The sequence below is a fragment of the Lissotriton vulgaris genome, chromosome 5 (assembly GCF_964263255.1).
Source record: "Lissotriton vulgaris chromosome 5, aLisVul1.2, whole genome shotgun sequence".
NCBI lineage: Eukaryota > Metazoa > Chordata > Amphibia > Caudata > Salamandridae > Lissotriton > Lissotriton vulgaris.
In genome coordinates, this window is record NC_141693.1 from 1,076,159 (window position 1) to 1,099,923 (window position 23,765).

The 23,765-nt window shown below is 45.7% G+C and overlaps 1 protein-coding gene across 1 annotated transcript in view; it reads right to left on the reverse strand.

Moving 5' to 3' along the window:
• PHF1 (PHD finger protein 1) overlaps window positions 1–23,765 on the reverse strand; it is a 1,060,025-nt gene that overhangs the window by 446,529 nt on the left and 589,731 nt on the right. Inside the window, exon 9 of the mRNA XM_086920608.1 lies at window positions 428–551. Within this exon, the coding sequence (XP_086776734.1) occupies window positions 428–551 (124 nt within the window). The remainder of the gene's footprint in view (window positions 1–427; window positions 552–23,765) is intronic.

Consider the following 23,765-nt stretch of genomic DNA (forward strand, 5'->3'; position numbering starts at 1 on the left):
ACCAGCCAGTTGTGTCTGTTTAGATGGCCAGCCAGGGGTGGCACAATACACGCTGCAGCCCCTGGTAGGCCTTGGGTGCACTTATGCCCTGGGTACCTATGGTACACTGTACAAGGACTTACAAGAGTGACCCAATACCAATTGGTAAATGCACCTAAGGTACATGGATGTCAACTTAGAGAGAGAACAGCTAGGCTGTGGGTCTGATTAGCAGGCCCACAGCCAGGGAAAGTCGTAAACCAGTGAAGCAAAAAGCAGAAATCTGGGGTGACCATAGGATTGCAGGCCCTACTCTCCTACACCTTGTCTTATACTTTCATTGCTCACATGCACCCCTGCAACACCTCTCCCGCCAGCGGTGCTCTTGGTTGTCCAAGCCCCTTCCTCATTGTTCATATCCAGTCTAGAGCACAAGTCTATACTTTACCTCACCCAGCAGCAGGTTCTCCCAGTTCTCATTGGCAAATGCAAGAATTTCCCTTTCATAATCAAAGTACTTTTTCTTGCAGCAGATACTGAGGTGATACACCACCAGATGAGCGGCATCCACCCTGGAAAAAATTGAGATATATACACAATTAAAAAGCTACTTTATTGTAATGATTGACCTGTTATTGTAGAGCAAGTTATAAACTTTAGAATATTCGTGCTTGTGTGCATCGACCCTGAAACACTTTAACTTGATATAATTCTAGCAGGTTAGAAACCAGGCTTTTCTAAATACATACTCCATCTCTAACTAAATATTGCAAAAAATTCTGAATATTTTCGTTGCAATTTCGTGAAGGAATATGCTACTTACCAGTATGCATCTGTTCTTGGCATATAGGGATGCTGACATTCATATCTGTGCATAGATCGCCGCCTAGTGTTGGGTCCGGATGATTACACCTTGTTGTCCTGGAAGAGTCTTCGAAGTATCACGAGATAGGTGACTCCTCCCTTGGACTACAGTGCGCATGGGCATCTTCTCCATCCTCAGATTTTTTTTCGCCATTGTGGCAGAGATGGAGATAGTAAAGTAAGAGATGGCCATGCAAAAGATAATGCTGCAGCTGCGACAGGCACCGGGGAGGAGGGCGGGCGATATGAATGTCAGCAGCCCTACATGCCAAGAACAGATGCATACTGGTAAGTAGCATATTCCGTTCGAGGCATGTGGGCTGCTGAATTCATATCTGTGCATAGACTGTATAGCAGTATCTCCTCTAGCGGTGGTTACCTGTGCCAGCTGCAGCAGTTTGAAAAAGAGTTTTGAGGACAGCCTGGCCTACAGCAGCTTGCTGCTTTGCTTGCACGTCTACACAGTAGTGTTTTGTGAAAGTGTGTATGGTAGTCCATGTGGCTGCTCTACATATGTCTTCAAGAGGAATATTCCCTAGGAAAGCCATGGATGCCCCCATTTTTCGCGTAGAGTGGGCTCTTGGGGGGACAGTTAAAGTGCGTTTAGCCTTTTGATAACATATTTGAATGCATTTAACAATCCATCTGGCTATTCCTGACTTCTATTGATTGATTAATATGGAAATTGGATATGACCTTTGGCATAAACTTAGGGTTTGTTCTAAGAACCACCCTGTTAGCATGTACTTGCATGAAGGGTTCCTGAATTGTTAGTGCTTGTAACTCGCTAACTCGCCTGAGTGAGGTAATGGCAATCAAGAATGCCACCTTCCACGTTAAGAATTGCAGTTTGCATGAGTGTAGAAGTTCGAAAGGAGGTCCCATAAGTCTGGTAAGTACTATATTTAGATTCCAGACTAGGGAAGGTGGGTGGCTTGGAGGGATCACCCTTTTAAGACCCTCCATAAAAGCCTTTATTGCTGGTACTCTAAACAGTGAAAGGTGTTGCCTGTTTTGAAGGTATGCTGCTATAGCCGCGAGGTGTAGTCTTATGGAAGAGTACGCTAGGTTACATCTTTGAAGATGCAGCAGGTAACATATAATGTTCTGTATGGAAGCATCTAAAGGGATGATTTAGTTATTGTTGCAGTAAATAACAAATCTCTTCCATTTAGCTGCATAGCACGCTCTCGTAGTTGGTCGTCTTGCCTCTTTAATGATGTTCATGCAGTCTGGAGGCAAGTTAAGGTATCCAAATTCTAAGACTTCAGGAGCCAGATCGCTAGGTTCATCTGATTGGCATCTTGGTGTCTGATTTCTCCATGGTTCTGAGTTAGAAGATGGGGTGCCAGGTGCAGCCTTTGATGAGGAACTACTGAAAGTTCCAGGAACGTTGTGTACCATGGCGGTCTCGCCCATGTGGGAGCAACTAGGATCAGTGTGAGTGACTGCTGCCGCAGTTTGCGTGCCACCAGTAGAATCAGTGGTGCTGGGGGAAAAGCGTACGCAAATCTGCCTGACCAGTTCATCCATATCGCATTGCCTTGTGACAACGGATGAGGGAACCTGGCGGCAAAGTACTTGCATTTTGAGTTTTCGTTTGTGGCAAACAGGTCTATCTCTGGGTGCCCCCACTGCCTGAAGAATGGTTGGAGAACTTGGGGGTGAATCTCCCATTCGTGTAGTTGCTGGCTGTGCCTGCTGAGCAGGTCTGCAATCGGATTGTCTTTCCCTGTGAGGTGTTCTGCCAGGAGAAAGATATCTTATGGAATTGCCCACTTCCATATGCTCTGTGCTAAGTGGGACAGTTGTGGAGAGTGTGTTCCTCCCTGTTTCTGGATATAGTACATTGCTGCCATGTTGTCTGTCCGGATCAACACAGTCTTGCTGTACAAGTATTTTTGGAATGCTTTCAGGGATAGGAATATCGCTAGCAACTCTATTTGGTTGATGTGCAGTTTCTTTTGTTTGACTGTCCAGAGCCCAAGTACTGTGTAGTGAAGGAGGTGGGCTCCCCAGCCTGTCAGTGATGCGTCCGCTGTTAGTACTAGTTGTGGAAACGGCTCTTGGAACAGTCGCCCCTTGGAAAGGTTTTGTGGGTTCCACCACTGCAGAGAGTTGTGAGCGCGACTGTCTACCAACACTAGGTCTTTTAGTTGTCCTTGAGCTTGGTTCCACTGCCGTGCTAGGCATTCTTGCAATGGATGCATGTGAAGTCTGGCATGGGGGACAATGAATATGCAGGAGGCCATCATGCCTATGAGCTGCATGAGGACTCGAGCTGGAAGAGAGTGTTGTGGCAGAAATTTGCAAATGAGCATCTGCATGCTGGCTATCCTCGCTGAGTTTGGGTATGCCTTTGCCACTGAGGTTTCTATAGAAGCTCCCTGATATTGTTGTATGTGGGATGGTTGTAGATGCGATTTTGGGGAGTTTATGGAAAACCCTAGGCTGTGTAGCAGCTGAAGTGTTCGAGACGTGTCTCTTGCACACTGTTGGTACGATTCTGCTTGTATCAGCCAATCGTCTAGGTACGGGAACACATGGATCTGTTGCCTCCTGAGATGTGCAGCTACTGTCGCTAAGCATTTTGTAAACACTCTTGTAGCCGTGGTCACCCCGAAGGGGAGAACCTTGAATTGTTAGTGTTGACCTTCTATTGTGAACCTGAGATATTTTCTGTGAGCTGGATGGATGGGTATGTGAAAATACGCGTCCTTGAGGTCCAATGTTGCTAGGAAGTGTACTTGCTGTAGCAACAGGAGCACTTGCTGTAGTGTGATCATATGGAAGTGTTCCGACAGTATGTATTGATTTAGGGGTCTGAGGTCCAATATTGGTCTGAGTAAACCGTCCTTCTTGGGAATAAGGAAGTATAGGGAGTATACTCCTGTCCCTTGGTGTTGGAAAGGGTCTGGCTCTATGGCCCCCTTTTCCAGCATGCATTTCACCTCTTGTTGTAGCAGGGTGATGTGTTCTTTGGATATAGGACGGTGTCTGTGTGGTGGGGTAGAGGTGAGTTCTAGGCAATAACCATACTGGATAATTTGTCTCACCCACCTGTCCGTGGTAATTGTGTTCCAGACAGGTAGGAATTGTTGGAGTATGCCTCCGACCGGTGTTAGGTGGTCTGGAGGTAGCGTGATGAAGTCAGTGTTTTGTGGCAGTGGAGGCTCTGGTGTTCTTGCCTCCACTGCCTCTCCCCTTGTTATTGTTGCCCCTATAACCTCCTCTGTTGGAGTTCTTGTTAAAGGAACCTTGGGTGTTGCCTTTGTATGTAGATGAGGTCTGTGAAGTATTGCCTTGTGTAGCTGCTCTGTATGAGGAGCGTCGAAAGGAACCTCTGTGTTGCTGAAACTGCAATGCACCCATTGATTTAGCAGTTTCTGTGTCTTTCTTCATTTTGTCTAGAAGGGTGTCAACTGCAGGGCCAAAAAGGAAGTCTTGATTGACTGGTTGGTTAAGAATGGTGGACTGCACCTCGTTCTTAAAGCCTGAAATACGCAGCCATGCATGTCGTCGTCGTAAAACGCTAGTGTTTTTTTTAAAAACTTTTTTTTTGTATTCCTCATATACGAATAATGGGTATTCTAGATAGGGAATCTCCTCCTCTCCTTTAGACTCAACATCACGATGTTCCAACGTTAAGAATTTGGTCCCAAATGAGAGAGGAGAAGGGAACCCCTCTAGGCTTAGCTGTTTGCTTTATCCACTCCAAACCTTTTTAAACTGGGAAGCCATTGGTTGGGTTGGAGACCAAGCGCCAACAGTACCCAGGTGAAATCATCGGAATACTCTCATCTGTTCCGCCAAGCCACGAGGGCTGCCCAGATCTTATCTTGGCTAGAGTGATCACACGCTATATCGGACTCACTAATATATATGATATATTTCAGGCAGTCGGAAAAAATAGGAGCATTCTCTGATTTCCAGGCCTTACATATTTCCCGTCTAGCTAAAATCATTACTTAAAAAATGAACTTGGTCCTCATATCATTAAGCTGATACTCTACGTCCAGACCGAAAACAATCATTCTCGGTGTAATCACTAGATGTATACCTAAAACTTTTCCTATGAATTCTACAATTTTAGACCAAAAGGGTATCAATCTTGGGCACTCTACAAACATGTGCAGATCATCAGCTGCGGGAGTCTTGCAGCGTGGACAGCAATATTCAAGACTCGTGATCTTTACCAATTTCTTTGGAGATATATACGCTCTATACAGAGTGAACAAATGGTTCAGTTTTAGGGGAGCCGACTTCCCTACTGCATTTAGCATATTAAAGGAATCTCCCCTTAGAGCCGATAGGTTATCACATTGCAGACCTTCAGCTCCTCCCCACAGCTTATTGAGTTCTAGTTCTGTAACTTCATCTTTCTCATTTAAGGCCTCATACCAGAAGGAGATTTATTTTTTCCAGCTTCCCTTTCTCTTTAACAAATCAAACTTAGGGTTAACTGTTAAGTCCCAAGATATGGTAGTTCACCAGCCAGATAGCTGGTAATATTTAAACCTGGTGAGCGTTCCATCTGTCAGCCTAAAAAGGGAAACCCACCCCAATAGCTGTGAGTTATCGAGTAAGTCCTGACACTGCATGATACCAGCGGCTTTGAGGGGAAGCGATAATTGGTCCTTGAGACATTCTGGTGTCCCCGGTGAATCCCATATAGGGGCCTGAGGTGTGTAATACGGGATTCCTAACTTTTTTCTTACGAATACCCAATTTCTTAGAGCCGCACCTAACACCTTTAATCTAAGCTTCTTGTCAAATCTAGGGTCCCCGAATTTAAATAGGAAGAATTCATGTCCTTTGAGAATACCATGTAATAATACCTGAAATAGATGGCCCAAACAAGACGTTTCAGCTTTATCAACCATTTGTCTGAAGTTTTTGAAATGAAATGAATGGCAATAGTGAAGTATGTCTGGCATAGCAAGTCCACCTGTTTTCAATTTTCTCCCCAGTTTTCTCAAGGAGATTCTGGTCGAATTTGAATTCCAGATGAAAGATCTAATTTTCCCCTGTAATCTGGCCATATCGTTTGGACTGAATGTCAGGGGTATTGAATTAAACAAGAAAGTGACCTTCGGCAAAATAACCATCTTTACTAGGTTCACTCTCCTGAAGATGTTTAGTGACAGTCCAAACCAACGATGCAAGATCCCACAGATGTCCTTGTAGACTATCCAGATTTACTTTAGATGTCTCTGAGATGTTCTGAACCAGATGTATTCAGAGGTATCTCATCCGGTGCTTCGTTTCGGGGAATAAAACCTCCTGATTCCACTGCATGATATCTGTTTTTTCTTTATTAATTCTATATCCCGAGACCTCTCCAAAAGCTTCTGCTTGATCAAAAAGTCGGGGGATTGCTACCTCTGGATTACATGTGAACATTAAAAGATCATCCTCGTATAAGGCAAATTTTAGATCTAATTCAGTTACGGAAAAAGGTTTAATTAAAACATCAGATCTTAACTGGACAACTAAAGGTTCTATGTATAAATTAAACAATAAGGGGAAGAGGGGACAACCCTATCTAGTGCCGCGTGATATTTGAACCCAATCTGTGAGTAAGCTATTAACACGAATCTTGGCCTTAGGATTATGGTGAAGTGTTTTTATAGATGTTAAAAAATTTGTTGGAATACCAAATCTCGATAGTGCTTCCCACAGATATAGCCAATTAACTTGGTCAAAGGCCTTGGCGGCGTAGATTGCTACGATAGTTAAGGGGAATTTCCCATCTGTAGAAAAATCGATTGCAGCAATGGCCTGGAAAGTCGGCTCGTTCAACTGCCTACCTGGCATGAACCCCCTCTGATCCTCGTGCACAACAGACTTGATTACTTTGGCCAATCTCGCCGCCAGAACCCCTGCAAAGATTTTATAATCAGTATTTAGCAGCGAGATTGGCCTATAGGACTCGACGATCAGAGGGTCCTTATTGGGCTTCAAAACCAGCGTAACTGTGGCCTCCAACCAAGTTTGTTGGATAGGCTCACCAGCCTGATGTATTTTATTGAATAAAGACGTGAGGACTGGGACAACGATATCTGAGCCTTTATGATACACTTCCACGGGGAGCCCGTCTGGGCCGGCTGCTTTTACTTTAGCCATTCTTTTCAACTGATTGTGGACCTCCCCCTCTTTAATGGCTGAACCCAAAAATACACTGTCCACCTCAGATAGCTGTGGAAGACAGAGCCCCTCTAGCCAATTAGCTGCACCTCAGGTTGTTTTATCGTTATCTCCAGTGTATAGATTCTGCATATAAATTTTAACTTCTTCAGAGATCTCATCATTATCATATGATATATCTCCAGTACTCTGTATCTTTAATCCACTGATTTGATTTCTTGCTCTATCTGATCTAGTCTTCCATGCTAGAAGGCGTCCACACTTTTCTCCATAGCAGAAATTCTGTAGTTTACTTGCATCCCACCTGTCTTTAATAATTTTATACAGGTTGGCCTGATATTTAGCTTTTAAGCTCTCTAACTCTTTCTGTATGGCGACCAGATTAACTTGCTGTTCTAATGAGGCCTTCTGTAGCTGTTGCTCCTTTTGTTTTATCTTTAGTAAGGAATCTTCCTCTATTTTCCTCCTAGTCTTATTTATCTTTATCATTATGGTGGTGAATATCCCCCTTCAATAAGACTTAAAAGCTTCCCATACAGTTTGGTCAGATGCAGTTGCACTATTAAACTTAAAATACTCAACCATTTGCTTCAACAGGTCGTCTTTTACCCCTTCTTGTAGAAGTATAGATCTATCTAAGGTCCACCGTCTAACTTGTGTACCCTGCGAAAGTGTGACCGTTAGTTCTACCATGGAATTGTCAGATAATATAGCCGGAGTAAAAGAAGTGGCGATGGTCTCTGATAGTAGGCCTTGATCAATAAGGAAGAAATCAATACGCGAGTGATGTCTGTGTCTATGGCTATAAAATGAATAGTCTCTATCTTTATGATTCTTAACCCTCCAAACATCCAATAGATTGAAATCTCTCATTATATTTCTGAGCTTTCTCTTTGATTTATGTAATGGAGAGGAAGCGACCCTGGAGGTGCCATCCAAACTTAAATCAAATACTAAGTTAAAATCACCGCCTAGAATAATAGGTTCATTCAAGTCAAGAAAACTAGTTTTTAGGCTTATCAGGGCCTCTGGGGAATCCTGATTTGGCCCATAATATGTTGCACACGTCAGCCGTGTGTTTTTTATGACTAAGGATGCGGTCAGCCATCTGCCTGTATGATCAGAATCATATTTCTCGACTCTTATTCCACTATTAACTCGCTAGTGTTAATAGACCTGGCTGCAGTGTCGGCTGCGTCAAGCGTACATTTGATGGAGGCGTTTGTAATACATTTTCCCTCCTGTATGAGGTCATTAGCTTGGGCTTTAAAAGGCTCAGGCAGGTGTTGCATTAAGCTTTCAAGCTGGTCATAGTGTGCTCTGTCGAGCTAGCAGAGCTTGTGTATTCGCAATTCTCCATGAATTGGAGGACTGTGATGCTACTCTTTTACCCGAGGCCTCTAGTATTTTGGACTCTTTATCAGGAGGAGGAGCCTCCCCTGTTGTCTGTGAGTTGGCCCTTTTGCGTGCATTAGCCACTACCAGTGAGTCTAATGGTAACTGACCTCTGCTATAGGTAGGGTCTGCTCTATATTTCTTTTCAATCCTGGGATTGATTACGCGTGCCCTGGATGTATCTTTAAATATATCAGGCGCGTGTTTTAATACCCCCTTTAGCATAGGAAGTGTTCTGACGTTTTTTCCGAAGTAGGGAAAGTGTCAAATAAGAAGTCTTCGTCTATAGGGTCATTGTGCATGTCAGCGTTGTGGTACTGCGCTGCCCTGTCTATTAGTTGGTTGAAGACAATGGTGTCGTCAGTAGGTGACGGCTTTGTTGGGTATGAGGGAACGTCAGGGTTGGGATGCGTTTCATATGGGTCAGTTGGTTCCCCCCATTATTAATTTTGGGGGTTAGGATCCTCTGGATAGTCATAATCATGCTGAGGATTGTAGGAAGGTGGATATCTGACTATGGGTGCCCCCAACTTTTTGCCTAGTGTTTTGCTGGTTTTCGACATAGTTGGCCTGGGATCCTGCTATTCAGGACCCCAGGCTTCCTGCTCTCTCTGTTAAAATGGACTCCATGTACCTTAGGTACATATCTAATTGGATACTGGGTCACCTTAACAGCCCCTGTACAGTGTACCTTAGGTATCCAGGGCATAGGTGCACCCAGGGCCTGCCAGGGGCTGCAGCATGTATTCTGCCACCCCTGGCTGGCCATCCAAACTGACACAACTGGCTGGTAACACAGCTGGGGCAAGGTGGTGTATTCACCCTTTGCTGTAGATATAGTATGCCTATATCTAACCCCAAAATGGACACGTATACTCCTATAAGTCACTCCTATGGCAGGCCTTATCAATCCTGAAGGCAGAGAGCTTGGAATTATATGAGATGGTGTGCTAGCATGAGCTGAGCCTGTCTGCAGCTTTCAGAACCATGTCCTCATAGCTGTTCCATGATAACGCTATACCATACATTCTTAAGTGCATTATAATCCTCGCGGTTATTGCTAACTTTGGCATAGCATTATCAAAACATGTCGTGTAAGGTGTCCTACACTTTGGAATACTACCCCCTTGCCAGTTCTGGCGATGGGGGTAGCATTCCACCCTTCTAGAGGGATAAGACATGTATGTAACTCGAACCCCGGTTAAAGTTAACCCGAGCCTCAGCACCACAAAATGGATGCTGCTGCCACAGACACAAGCCTGACCTCCTGCTGCTGGGAGTCCTTCTAGCAACGGAGGCCTGGTCAAAGGGTTTCCTGCATGGGGAGGTGCCAGCGCCACCCCAGACAGGACTTTGTGTATCCAGATAGGCAGAGCTGAAAGGAATGAGACATGCCTGGGGCACACAAGGTGTCCCTGTGCATACCCTGGTTCAAACCAGTTGCTGGGGCACTCCAGCCCCAGCTCTGGCGCGAAACCGGACAAAGGATTGGGGGTGTAACCACCCCTCTTCCTGGTCCCACCCATGGGAGGGACCTAGTCACTAGTACAGCCCCCTTAAGCAGAATAAAGGTAGGAGCTGGTCCCATTCCAGTTTAGATTATCCTGAATTGAAACTCTACAAAGAAGAAACTCTGGACTTCGATGTTCTGCTCCACAGAAGACTGAAGAAATCTCCCTTGTGGCCAAGGAGTGACCACCCTGCACAAGCAGGCACCATCAAGCGTCCTAGCGGTTAACTTTGTCGTCCTTCCTGCCGGAACCAGACCTCTGAGCTCGACGAGACTTGGACTCCCAGACATCTCCGACCTCTACCCACATCTGCAGCACAGCTGAGACCCGTGGGTGCGACGAGGCACGTGGGACCGGCCATCTTTGAACAACTGCACTTCGCTTAGAGCACGACCTCTGAGGCTCCCTCGAGTAAGTGCTCTGGGGATTGAGAAACCCCAGCCCCTCTAGAAGCTCCTGCACCAAAGACCAGCCCTCCAGCATCCACGAGATCTGCGTGGGGCCCTTTTGCTTGATTGCTGCTCGACGCGTTGTCTGGTCACTTGCCGGCTGGCTAGTGGCCTCCTAGATGACGATCCTTGAAATATACACCGCTGGTCTGGTTGCTCCAGACTGGCCCTTGCTTCCTTCCAAAAGAGAAGCACCCCGGACCCTCCTGGTCCGCACCAGACGCCATCTTCACTCACCGCGTGGGTTGCCTTTGCCAAGGCCTGTTGACTCAGATTCCGGAACAGACACCGCCGACAGCGAGAGCCTGCGTGGGACAGCTCGTGCCTCCATCCTGGTCGTCTAAGACACCTCCTGGTTCACATGGCTGCAAAGTCAAGCGTCACCTCTTCACCTGATCGCGACGGCAGCATCTGGTTCCTTCCTGGTTCCACTCCGGTCACTGGCTAGTGACTGTGAACATTGTCCCCTCTCCTTTTAGGTCTCCATCTTCCTTGATCCACCCTTGGATCACTCCGGACATCTTCATCCAGGTCGCCTGCAACATCTTTCTTGAAGGCACCATTGACTTCAACGCGGAAACCCGACACACTTTCACCCCTATGCACCCGCAGCCCATGGGTGAGGTAACGAGAGCATTTCGGTGCTCAAAGGTATATTGACTCTCCTAGTGTCCAGGTATCCTGTAGTTAAAGTCTCAAACAGTCGGAACGGTCTTTACTCACCTTTTTCGTAATTTGTTCATGCCCATTGACTTTGCATTGAAACCCGCGTGTGTGTTCTAACACTGCACACGCGTCCCTGGGGCCTCCTGCTCCTTACCTAAGGTTAGGGTAGTGTAGCCCCAACGATTCTACAGCCTCTGGGCATCCTCATTTCTTCTATCAATCTACTTATACCATTACTTAGTATATGGTTTGCCTTGCCCCTAGGGCACCATTGTAATTTGTGCGACTTATTGTATTTTTCTTAAGAGTATTGTTATGTGCTTAGCCCTCTGATCTCATAAAGAGTTCAGAGGTGTTTGTTAGTAATAAATATATTGTTAATTGTCATAACAACCTGTCTGGTGTCCTTTCATCTGGTATTCAAGGGGTTATATGTGGTAAAACAGCTGGCTTCACATGCCAAAAGAGTTTAGCCTAACACTGCTTTGTCCATGCTACCATTAGGATAGCTGGTCTATATGGTTGATTTTACAACCAACTGCTTTGTCCATGCTACCATTAGGATAGCTGGTCTATATGGTTGATTTTACAACCAATCACCATAAGGGTTGTTTGGACTGATACAAGGTGATCAATAGAACTAGTGAGCATCATATATCAGGCCAACTTCTCAAAAGGATCTTCCCCTGTGTCGCCCTCATTATCCCCATGATGAGAAGGAGAGTAAGGAGCCAAAGGCGTAGTAGGCATAGTGGGATAGAAAGGAATGAAGGGTCTAGAGGGAGAAGTCCCAAAGTCCTTCTTCTTTAGAGGAATGGGGGAATGAGAGTCCGTGTCCAGTGGTCTCTTCTTCCTGTGTAGGATTGTGACTTTACCAGTCTAAGGATTAATATATATATTTTAGCCTGGTCGTCTGATGGATCTGGATGGAAGAGTTCTTCTTCCACTGTCCGTGGCCGTGTCTTCGATTTCTTCGGCTTAGTCCGTTTTGGATCGACTATGGCCTCCGGGTCGATACACCCTTCTGTGTCGACAATTTTTGGTGGCTTATTGGCTTTTCTCGGCTCGGACCCTTTGGTCGGGTCGACGAGTGATTTTGGATCAACCGGGTTTTTCGGTTCGACACGCTTTTTGTGCTCGACAGGTTTTTTCGGTTGACTGTCCTTTGTCGAGTCGATGGCTTTTTTGGGATCGACCGGTCTTTTTGGAGCACTTGTCTGTGGTTCGATAGCCTTCTCCGGCTGGATCACAGGCTTCGATACGGCACTTTTTACGTCAGCGACCTTCTTTGGTTCGGTGACCTTCGGCACAGCGGGCTTTGTTGGCTTGACGGCCTTCTTCGGGTCGGCGCCCTTCAGCTCGGTGGCCTTCTTTTGCTCAACGGTCTTTTTAGGTACGGCGCCTTTTGGTTCAACGGCCTTCTTTGGTTCGGCGCTCTTTGGGTTGACGGCCTTCTTCGGGTCGACGCCTTTAGGCTGTACGGCCTTTTTCGGTTCAACGCCCTTCAGGTCGACGACCTTTTTGGGTTCTGGAACTTTCTTTGGGATCACGTTACTTGGCCCGGAGGTCTCTGAAGGCTTAGGTTTCGGTTCTGGAGCCGAGCCGGACGGCGGGGCTGGTGAATGCTTCTTCGGATCTTGGCTAAGGCGTTTTGGCGATGCCTCGACCGGAGCCTTCGGTAACGGGGTAATCGGTGTCGGTGGCAGGGTACTCACGATTTGCCCCGGTGGGATCTCGTCGTCGGAGTCAGAGTAGTCCTCGACGGTGACGATCTCTAGGTCGGAATCTTCAGCTTCTGGAAGTTCTTGGTCATCATCGAAGATGTTGTCTGGTTCCGGTGCATGTTGCTGCATCTCTTGCCTAGCGGCCCGAAGAATCTGGATGGTTTTCTTTGAGCGGAATTGGGCACAGGCTGGGCAGGTTTCTTCCTTATGGTCTGGTGATAGGCACTTGTTGCATACTGAGTGTTTGTCAGTATGCGGGAACTTGGAGTGGCATTGTAGGCACCTTTTGAACGGGCTCCTTTCCATCGGCAGCAGGCCCACGTGGCGTAGAAAAGGCCTAACGGACCGCATCGACGACCGGTTCGAGATGGAAAGTTCGATTGAGTCAATGAGTACCGAGCGAAAACAATACCGTCGAAGGCCTTTAGCTCTTTAGAAAAGTTTTGTTTCAATTCCGAAGTTGGAGTATAGGAATAACATCCGAACCCAATGGCGGGAAAATACAATCAGAGGATGTAGAAGAAGCCCATGCGCACTGTAGTCCAGGGGAGGAGTCACCTATCTCGTGAAACTTCGAAGACTCTTCCAGGACAACAAGGTGCAATCATCCGGACCCAGCACTAAGCGGTGATCTATGCACAGATATGAATTCAGCAGCCCACATGCCTCGAACATAAAATTAAAGCATCACTTACGTTTGGTAAGGATAAGTTACTTACCTGTAATCCTAGTGGCTATCACCTCGGCTCGCAGAGTGAGTGAGGATCCAGGCGTGGTGTAGTAAAGAGTCCTACATTGTGTTAAGGACACATCTGAGTTTCTTACCTAAAGTGGTCTCGGATTTTCATATTAATCAGGCAATCACAAGCCCCACATTCTTTCCCAATCCATCAAATCCTCCAGAAAGGTCCCTTCATTCTCTTGGCCTCAAGAGGGTTCTGAAATTCTATTTAGACAAAATAAAGACCCTGAGAAAGTCAGATCGTCTGTTTAGGGTTCCAAAAACACAGGTTCTGCAGCTTCCAAAGCGTCTATCTCAAGGTGGATAGTGTCCTGCATATCATTGTCCTATCAACTAGCTAACATAGCCCTCCCGGGTAAACCAAAGGCAAATTCTATCAGGGGGAAAGCATCGACCACAGCTCTTAAGAGGAATGTACCTATTGCAGAGATTTGTAAAGCAACTACATGGCAATCAGTGTACACGTTCACTCACCATTACTGTTTAGACTTTGACACACAGGCGGAAGCCCAGTTTGGGCCTGCCTCGTTAAGACCTTTGTTTGGTCATCCTTGAAACGTTATTTGTGCTGGGTTTATACTGTTGCTTGTCCGCGGGAAAGTGGGTATGGGATTGCTATGCTATTCAGTGCTTACGACTATTGATGAGTATCCCCTGGAAGAGAAGGATAAGTTACTTACCTGTAATCCTAGTTCTCTTCCAGGGGTATACTCAAAGTCATAAGCAACCCTCACGCCTCCCCGAATGAGTATTGACAGTATAGTATTGTTTCTACATCTTATGCCATGATTCCTTTATGTTTGTAAACCGTACAAAAGAACTGACCTGTCACCTGTGGTGCATGATAGGAGCAGGGGGCTCCTGGAGGTCTTAAAGGCATGTGTCCAGGTTCTTGGAATTCTTAAACGCAGGGTGCCAGTTTTTTGATACTGTGATGTTTTTTTCTTCTATGCAGCTAATTGCCTATTACTTGACCTTTTTCTGAAAATAAAGGGCTGTGTTGGAAAAATATTACAGTGTATGTTCTCTTTTGCAGTGTTTATATGAGAGATTATTTTATCTTTCTAAAAAACCCATGTCATTTTGGCATATTAGCCTATTTGAAGTATATTAAGTTGCATGTTTATGTATGAATCAATCAATCAATCAAAAAGACATTTATAGAGCGCACTACTTATAGAGCGCACTACACTAGGCGCTTGGGGGGGGGGGGGGGTGCTGTTACTGCTCGAACAGCTAGGTCTTCAGCTCCTTCCTGAAGGAGAGGTGGTCTTGGGTCAGGCGCAGGTCGGTCGGGAGGGAGATTCAAGTCTTGGCGGCCAGGTAGGAGAAGGACCTTCCTCCTGTTGTCGCTCTTCGGATGCGGGGGACGGCGGCGAGGGCGTGGCTGGCTGATCGGAGGTGGCGTTTGGGAGCGTAGAAGTTGATTGATTCGGTTGTTGAGGTAGCTCGGGCCTTGATTGTGTAGGGCTTTGTGTGCGTGGGTGAGGAGACGGAAGGTGATTCTTTTGAATACATGTATATATGTATGTTTTGGAAGTACATACATATAAATTGCTATCAATTGGACATATGATCATACAGCCTTTACAGGACCCCGTTATAAATAGAACTAACGGATATACGATTAGATGGGCAGGTGTACATACTTCTTTTTTAACTAAATCACTTTTAACTAATTGCAAAACAGATTTTTTAGCATGTCTCAACGAGACTGCATTAGATATCAATATTCTTTCTGTAAAATTTCAAAGTTCATTCACAATAGTTTAATAATTAACCCCAAAAGATCCTTTAATGGTACGCAAGGTTGGTTCGATTCCCAGTGCAGTAAGTCACATGCAGCTTTGAAACTTGCCCTACACTAGCCAAAGAGATCAGGAAAAAATAAACAGGGCTAGGGTGGCGTATAAGACGTCGCTCAATTAGAACTATGGCAGTCCCTTAGGCGAGCCTCTGCTTTAAAGGATATGAAAGGCTTTTGGAAGGCCGTAAATGCTCAGTTCCTGGCCCCGAAAAACTATCCAAGTTTTGAAAACACGATCGGGGAGGACCTTTGGCTGTCTCACTTTTCCAGCCTTTACTGTAACAACGCATCCCCCAATACCAGAGAGGACACAGTGGGCCAGGCACAGTAAGTCCCCTCCCAATCTGAATTGATTTCAATGTGGACGAGGTGATCCTGGCTATTAATGCAAAAATAGAGGGAAAAGCTCCAGGACCCAACATTATTCCTGTCAATTTATATAAATCATGCCCATTGATTCGGGGCCCACTGTTAACCCTGGTTCTAAGGGCTTGCTGCACACAAGGGTTTACCCCGACATGGACGGAATCCATTCTCGTTCCTATTTTCAAGAAAGGCGATCGTAATGATCCGGCCTGTTACAGACAAATTTCTTTGTTAGATTCCCTCCTGAAACTGGCTGGACGCGTAGTCCTGAACAGACTGCAGTCGTGGGTGGAGGATTCAGGTGTCCTCTCAGAGCTACAGTACGAATTCCGTCAAGGTCTCGGATCTGTGGAACAGAGTTTGAACCTGAACCTTATAATGGGTAAATACATGCAGGCAAAAAGGAGTCTTTTTATGTGCTTCGTCGACTTAAGTTTGGCGATTGACTGTGTCAATCACCAGAAACTGTGGCGCATCCTAGAGGACATGGGGGTGGAAATGTTGTTAATCAACTTCCTCAAACAGTCGTACTTAGATGCTCGGGCGCGTTATGGTAGAACTGGTGAACTCAGTCCTAGTTTCCCTGTTAGGAAGGGTGTTAGGTAGGGGTGCGTTTTAGCACCCCGCCTTCTTACCCTTTACATAAACAGCCTAGGGTACACTTTATCAAAGGCATGCCAAGACATACCCAGACTAGGTAAAAAGGACAATTGGTGCTTTGCTATACGCAGATGATGCGGCCTTGCTAGCCCGCACCCCAATAGGCCTGCAGAAAATTGTGACGAGTTTTGCCTCTTATATGTCGAGCCTGGATCTCCATGTTAATATTAGTAAAACCTTCGTAATGAAATGCAGTAAGCCCAGTGTAAAGTGCTGTAACATTTTTGTTAATACCAAAAAACTTGAATTCAGTAATCACTTTTCCTACCTGGGAATTGTCTTTGATTATAGGGACCTATGGTCAAAAGCTATCAACTGTAGAGAACTGCTTTTTGCCAAAGCCAACGGTGCCTTCATGAAATTTTCCAGGAAGTTAGGAAAGCGCCCTATCGAGGACTTGTTGATAATATATCAAGCTAAATGTATTTCAGTTGCTCTATATGGAGCTGGCATTTGGGGTTATGCAAATGTAGAGTCCCTTCAGCAAGTTGAGAATAGGTTTTTAAGATTTTTATTAGCCGTACCAAATTATACGGATACGTACATTTTCCATGCTGAATTATGGCTGTCATACCCGTCCGACCTTATTAGAATCCAAACAATTTTATTATGACATAAGGTCTGGACAGGCATTACTACCGACCTCAAGCGGGACGTGATCAAAGATTGTCTGAACTTGCAACAGGCACAACGTATTGCCTGGCTCGCCTATGTCAAAAAATGTATGCATGACCTAGATTTCTCAGATTATTTTGCTAACCCAATACCCTGTCTCTTCTCTCAAGGAAGGATCTCAAGGCTGTATGTATTAACCACCTGGAGACGATTAGATTGCCATTTAATATCATCAAAATCTCAGTCAGAGCTAATCAATTGCCCTGGACTCAGCCAGGAATCCAACCCTACTTATTAACAACCCATAGAAATTATGACAGATGTTACTGACACGCTTACGTCTTGGCAATTTCCATAACCTTGTAAGATTCCCTCAGGTTAATGACTGGTCACATGCTCTTTGTTCATGCCCCTGTGACAAATCATCTGCACAGTCCACAATTCATACACTATTTTTCTGCACGTTTTTTACTTTACTTAGGAAAAGATGGATCCTTCCCTATTTGAAACGCAAGGTCTGAGACAATGTCGACCCGCTTTTGTTAAGCTACAATCCCTAGATGACGACATTTTTAACGATCATATTGTAAAATATATGATAGGGGTGATAAGAACAAGGAAATCTATGCAAGACCCATCTTCTGTTAAATTGACCTTGGTTTTTATCTAGGTTAAGGACACATTAAATCTGTTTTCAGTCTTTGCCTTGTGCAAACTGTAGATAGCTGTTCACCTTTTAATATATTCTTCTTAACTTCTAATGATGATATTGATTATATGTCTGTCAAATTGTGATTACATTAATTAATTTTCTTATGCTTATTGCTATGTATTCTGCTTTTATGATTTGACAATTTTCAATCGAATAAAGAGTTATCTTGACTTGACTTGACTACACATATATATGTATTTTTATATATGCGCCGGGGTCCCGCACGTGGGCGGGTATTATTCAGTGCTTATGCCTTTTGATGAGTATCCCCTGGAAAAAAATTTTCTTTCTATTGTATACTCTAACTGCAGATTCCTCACCTTTTGAATTCCCCAAGCCTTTAGAACTTTTTACAATAACTGCATATATACCTGTGCGCTGATGTCAGGTTACTACAAAGCATTTCTGCATCTTAAGATGCTGTGCCTATGACAGACTGTAACCTGTGACTGTTTACAAAATTTAACAGTCTATTCAACAGAACAGAGGAAGGTAGGGTGGAAGATATTTGAGAAATCTGCAGTTATAATATACACCAGACAAAGCATTAACTGCAGATTTCTCACCTTTTGAATAGATACCAATGCAGTACCTTCCCATAGATGAAGGGTCTGAGGTGTGGACTTCATACTAGAAATCTGCAGGTCTGAAATTAAAAGTGCAGTAATTCCTGGTGAAGGTGTGAACAGGAGCCCATGTAGCAAGCTCACAGAATACGACCAGGCGATAGTGGCAGCCTTGACTCTGGTAGAAGGAGCCCAAATCTAACTCCACAAGGCTCCCTCTAGGCTGCCTCGTCTCAGACACATACCATTATGTTGCGGAGGCAGTACCACTGTAGAGCCTGCATGTGCTAATGAGGTGACACTCCATCAGGAAGCACGAGGCCAGGTGAACAAGAAACTTCTGAATCGTCCTTGCCAATACACAGTTGCATACCTGAAATATCTGAATGATATAGTGAATGTCCTGAAAACACTGCAAATTGGAAAGGCTTTGAAATCGTCTGTATCCAGGACTGCCCCAATTAAGGGAACATTCAACATTGACCTAAGATGGGATTTCAGATCACGGACAGAGAATTACAGAGAGGATAGCATGACATTTATCTGCGACTTACTGCGCCAAGCCTGCATTTATATGGCAGTCACAGTAGTGAGGAAATACGTGTATTACTACCGAAACCAACATTCAACCGGCTTGGCCTTCAGCAATGATGTGGAGGTTTTAACTGGTGCCAGCAGTGAGCTAGGTGAAGTCCCAAATCTCAGACATGTGGAAATTTCCAAAAAAGAACACACATAGACTACGTAAAGGCCTTACCCTCCTCCGGAGTCAGCTATGACCCTGGAGGGCACCATCTGGGGAATGGGGTCGGAGATGGCCGACGGACTTGAAGTCACAATCTCTCCCTGGGCCAAAAGTGGCCGTGGAAGGACTCCCGCTTAGACTTTGTAAGAAAATGCCTCTTTTTGTATGGTCACCCCCACGTTTTTTGACTGATGCTGCTGCTTTTTGGACTCAGACTGCTCTATAGGTAATCATACCTCAGTGCCAGTGCCGTGGCACTAAAGTGTATGCCAAATTGGCTGTACCCAATTGGAAATGACTAACCCACCAGTAAAGCCCTGAGTAAATGGTACTCCGAGCATGTACGTTAGAGGGGTACCCTAGGGCTTGCAGCACTGATTGTGCCTCCCATAGGTTCCCCAAGTAAAACAAGTCCTCCAGTCCACCACTGCAGACAGGTACAGCAGTTGTGCGCTGCTAGCCTGACTTTGCTATTGAAAGCAAAGGTAAAGTCACTATTTCCCCTGTACATGTACATGTGTGTCAGTCAGCCCTTTGTTAGGCCTACGAAACCATAAGGGAGGGTGCAACATATGACACAGGTAGGACATGTACTTTACACAACCTGACACAAGAACACACAAAACAACCATTTTACTGTGGAAAGACTTGTTCAACCAACTGGCGAGTACAGGGTTACACGCTGAACTCTTCCGCTGTGCTAACTCCGGAATGGTGTAACCAAAGTGGGCACTCCAAGGTATCAAACAACTTGTTATATGATGCCCAAATCACATCTCAAGTCAAAATTCATGTAACTAGCTGCAGTGTGCAGCTTTAGCAAATATGCCACTTTGTTGGTTTTAAAAATCCTATTCCTTCCCAGGCACACATGAAGACTGCTCCACAAGACAGCTTTCTGCCCTCCTGGATTGAAGTGCTAACGATACTCCGGAAGGAGAACAAATAGGGATTGCAGGCCAGGGAGTGGTCACCTCCCTCCTGCAGGAGGCCACTTGGATGTTAACCCCAAAAGGCAGGCTTGAAATGTGAAGCTGCCTGTGAAGAACAGATGAGGCACACCAGGGGGAGGGCTGCCCATTGTTGAGGTAGTCAGGGAGCAGAAGGGGGAAACCCGTTGCCAAACAGGTTTCCCCAGGGGCGTAAAGCCCTGAGATAACCACACCACAGGAGTGGGAAAGTGAGGTCAGGAAATGGGGTCTCACCATATTGGGAGTGGGAAGAAGAAAATTACTTACCTGTAACTGTGGTTCTCCAGTATTGGTATTTTTTATAGATTCACATGATTGAACCATTCCCAGAAGTAGAAGTTCCTCGGTATGAATGTATGTATGTATGGCACATTTGTAAAGCGCAACTGTCACCCAACGGGTATCCTGGCGCTGTGATCTTTCAAAGCCTGAAACACAAACATTACTTTAACAGCCATCTACAGTATCCTTGGAAAGAGGTGGGTTTTTAGTCCCTTTTTAAAAGAGGAAAGATCTCCCAAGCCTCTAAGAGACAATGGTAGTGCATTCCATAGCCTGGATGACGTGTAGCCAAAAGAACGGCCACCCATCATATCATAATAAACAATGTCTAACAGAACAATAGATAGATATAGCATTGAAACATAGTTCTATAGTCCTCTATTTGGTCCTTTTAAAAAAAGGACCAAATGTACACCTTTAACCAATCAGGTTTCAGCACCCTCTGGAATTCTTCCAAGAGAGGCAGAGTTCCTCAGATCTTTTTGCATGAGTGTGCTATACTGAAGGTAGAGGAAATTCCAGTATTGGATTTTATATAGATTCACATGCTTGAATGAGATAGGCTGCAATAAACACACACACACACATATATATATATATATATACACATATGAAGAATTGTTACTTACCTGTAAACAGGTGGTTCTCCAGTATTGGTGTCTTTCATAGATTCACATGCTTGAATATTCCCCGTCGTCGGAGTGGGAGTCCCACGGTAAATAAAATAGCAATAACATACTCATAATATGTATATGTAAAAACATAACACATGAGATACACATTAGAAAAAAGTCAGAAAAAGCCTAGACATAATTCCCACATAGGATTACATGAAGAGAGAAAAGACACTTGTAGTCTATTCCTGTCATTATGTTGGTCCAAACTGTAGCCAATCAGGCGCCAGCAGCCCTCCAGAACATTCTCCTCAGAGCTCAGTACCACAGATTTTCACAGCACAAGAGTAACCACAGAGTCTATGAGGAGAAGAGAGCCTCTGAGGGGAGGCGGGTGGGTCGCATGTGAATCTATGAAAGACACCAATACTGGAGAACCACCTGTTTACAGGTAAGTAACAATTGTTCTTCTCCAGTATTAGGGTGTCTTTCATAGATTCACATGCTTGAATATAGAATAGAAAGCAGTAATAATGAACCGACTTATGAGACCAAAGTATATATATATATATACATATATAGTCATGCAAGTCATACAGTATCATGGTAAACCATAATGGAGGAGGGAAGACAGAGGCTCACCTTATTGAAAAAGATTGTGAAGCACAGCCTGTACTACTGCAGTACCTGCTTCATTGATGGCACCCAGGCAGTAGTGTTTTGTAAACGTGTGCCTGCTGGACCACGTGGCTGCTCTGCAGATCTGATGCAGCGGCACACCGGCGAACAGGGCAGTTGAAGATGACATCGCCCTGGTGGAATAGGCCCTCACTGAAGACTGTAGAGGCTTGACTGCCTTTTTATGGCAGAAAGCAATGGCCGAAGAAACCCAACGAGCAATAGTACGTTTGGTAACTGGACGCCCCTTGTGGAAGCGTCCATAAGCTATGAACAGTTGGTCAGCTTTACGAAGTCAAGTCAAGTCAAGTCAAAGGATTTGTATAGAGCGCTACATACCCGGAGGGTCTCAAGGCGCTTGAAGAAGGGGGGGGATTACTTGTCAAATATCCAAGTTTTAAGTTGCTTTCTGAATGCAAGGTGGTTCTGAGTGAGACGAAGGTGAGTGGGGAGTGAGTTCCAGGTTTTAGCTGCGAGGTAGGAGAAGGATCTACCTCCCATGGTGGTTTTATTGATGCGAGGTACGGTAGCAAGGGCTTGGTTGGAAGATCGTAACTGGCGAGAGGGGGTGTAGAAGAAAAGTCGTGTGTTGAGGCATTCGGGTCCAAGATCGTAAAGTGCTTTGTGTGCGTGGGTTAGGAGGCGGAAAGTAATCCTCTTATTGACGGGGAGCCAGTGGAGGTTTTTCAGGTGACTAGAGATGTGGTCTTTACGCGGGATGTCTAGTATGAGTCTGGCTGATGCGTTCTGGATGCGTTGGATTTTTTTCTGGAGTTTTGCAGTGATACCGGCGTATAGGGTGTTTCCGTAGTCCAGGCGGCTTGTAACCAGTGCATGGGTGACTGTTTTTCTGGTTTCGGTGGGGATCCAGCGAAATGTTTTTTTGAGCATGCGAAGAATGTTGAAGCATGATGATGAAACGGCGTTGACTTGTCTGTTCATAGAGAGTGAGGAGTCCAGGATGACGCCCAGGTTCCGTGCGTGGTCCGTTGGGATGGGTGCTTTTCCAAGGGCCTCTGGCCACCAAGAGTCATCCCAAGTGGAGGGGGAGGTACCTAAGATAAGGACTTCTGTTTTGTCTGAGTTCAATTTCAGACGGCTGTGCTTCATCCACTCGGCTACTTCTTTCATTCCTTCATGTAGGTTGGTTTTGGCGCCGTTAGGGTCTTTGGTGAGTGATAGGATCAGTTGAGTGTTGAGGTTGTGTTGGCGTGCGATGGCCGCGAGGGGGCTCATGTAAACGTTGAAGAGGGTGGGACTGAGTGAGGACCCTTGGGGTACGCCGCAGATGACTTCAGAGGCCTCGGAGTTGAATGGTGGGAGGCGGACTCTCTGGGTTCTTCCGGTGAGGAACGAGGTGATCCATTCCAGTGCTTTTCCTTGGATTCCGATGTTTTTGAGGCACTGTAGAAGAGTGCTATGGCAGACTGTGTCGAAGGCTGCGGAGAGGTCGAGGAGGATGAGGGCGACTGTGTCTCCATTGTCCAGTAGAGTTCGAATGTCGTCTGTTGCTGCGATGAGGGCGGTCTCCGTGCTGTGTTTGGCTCGGAAGCCGGACTGTGAGGAGTCGAGGGATTTGTTGCTTTCGAGGAAGGCGGCGAGCTGGTTGTTGACGGCTTTCTCGATTACTTTGGCCGGGAATGGAAGGAGCGAGATGGGGCGGTAGTTCTTGAGTTCGGTGGGGTCCGCTGTGGGTTTTTCAGAAGGGCGCTAAGTTCTGCGTGTTTCCAGCTTTCTGGGAAGGTGGCGGAGCTGAGTGAGCAGTTGATGACGTCTCGGAGGTGTGGTGCTATGATGGAGTCTGCTTTGTTGAAGATGTGGTGAGGGCAGGGGTCTGTGGGGGATCCTGAGTGGATGGAGTTCATCAGGTGGATGGTGTCCTCAGTGGAGATTGGGTTCCAGTCATTAAGGATGTTCAAGGGGGGTGAAGGTCCTGCAGAAGGTTGGGTGGGTTGGTCTCCGGGTCGGTTGTCAAAGCTGTTGTGGATGTCTGCGATTTTGTTGTGGAAGAACGAAGCTAGGGAGTCGCAGAGGGCTTGAGAGGGGGTGATATCATTGGAGTTGGCTGAGGGGTTGGTAAATTCTTTGACGATGTTGAATAATTCCTTGCTGTTGTGGGCGTTGTTGTCTAGTCGGTCTTTGAATGCAGCTTTCTTGGCAGCTCGGATTAGTTGGTGATGTATGCGGGTGGCGTTTTTGAAGGCGTCCCTGGTGCTGGTGTTTGGGTCTTTTTTCCAGGCCTTCTCGAGGGAGCGACAGAGTTTCTTCGATT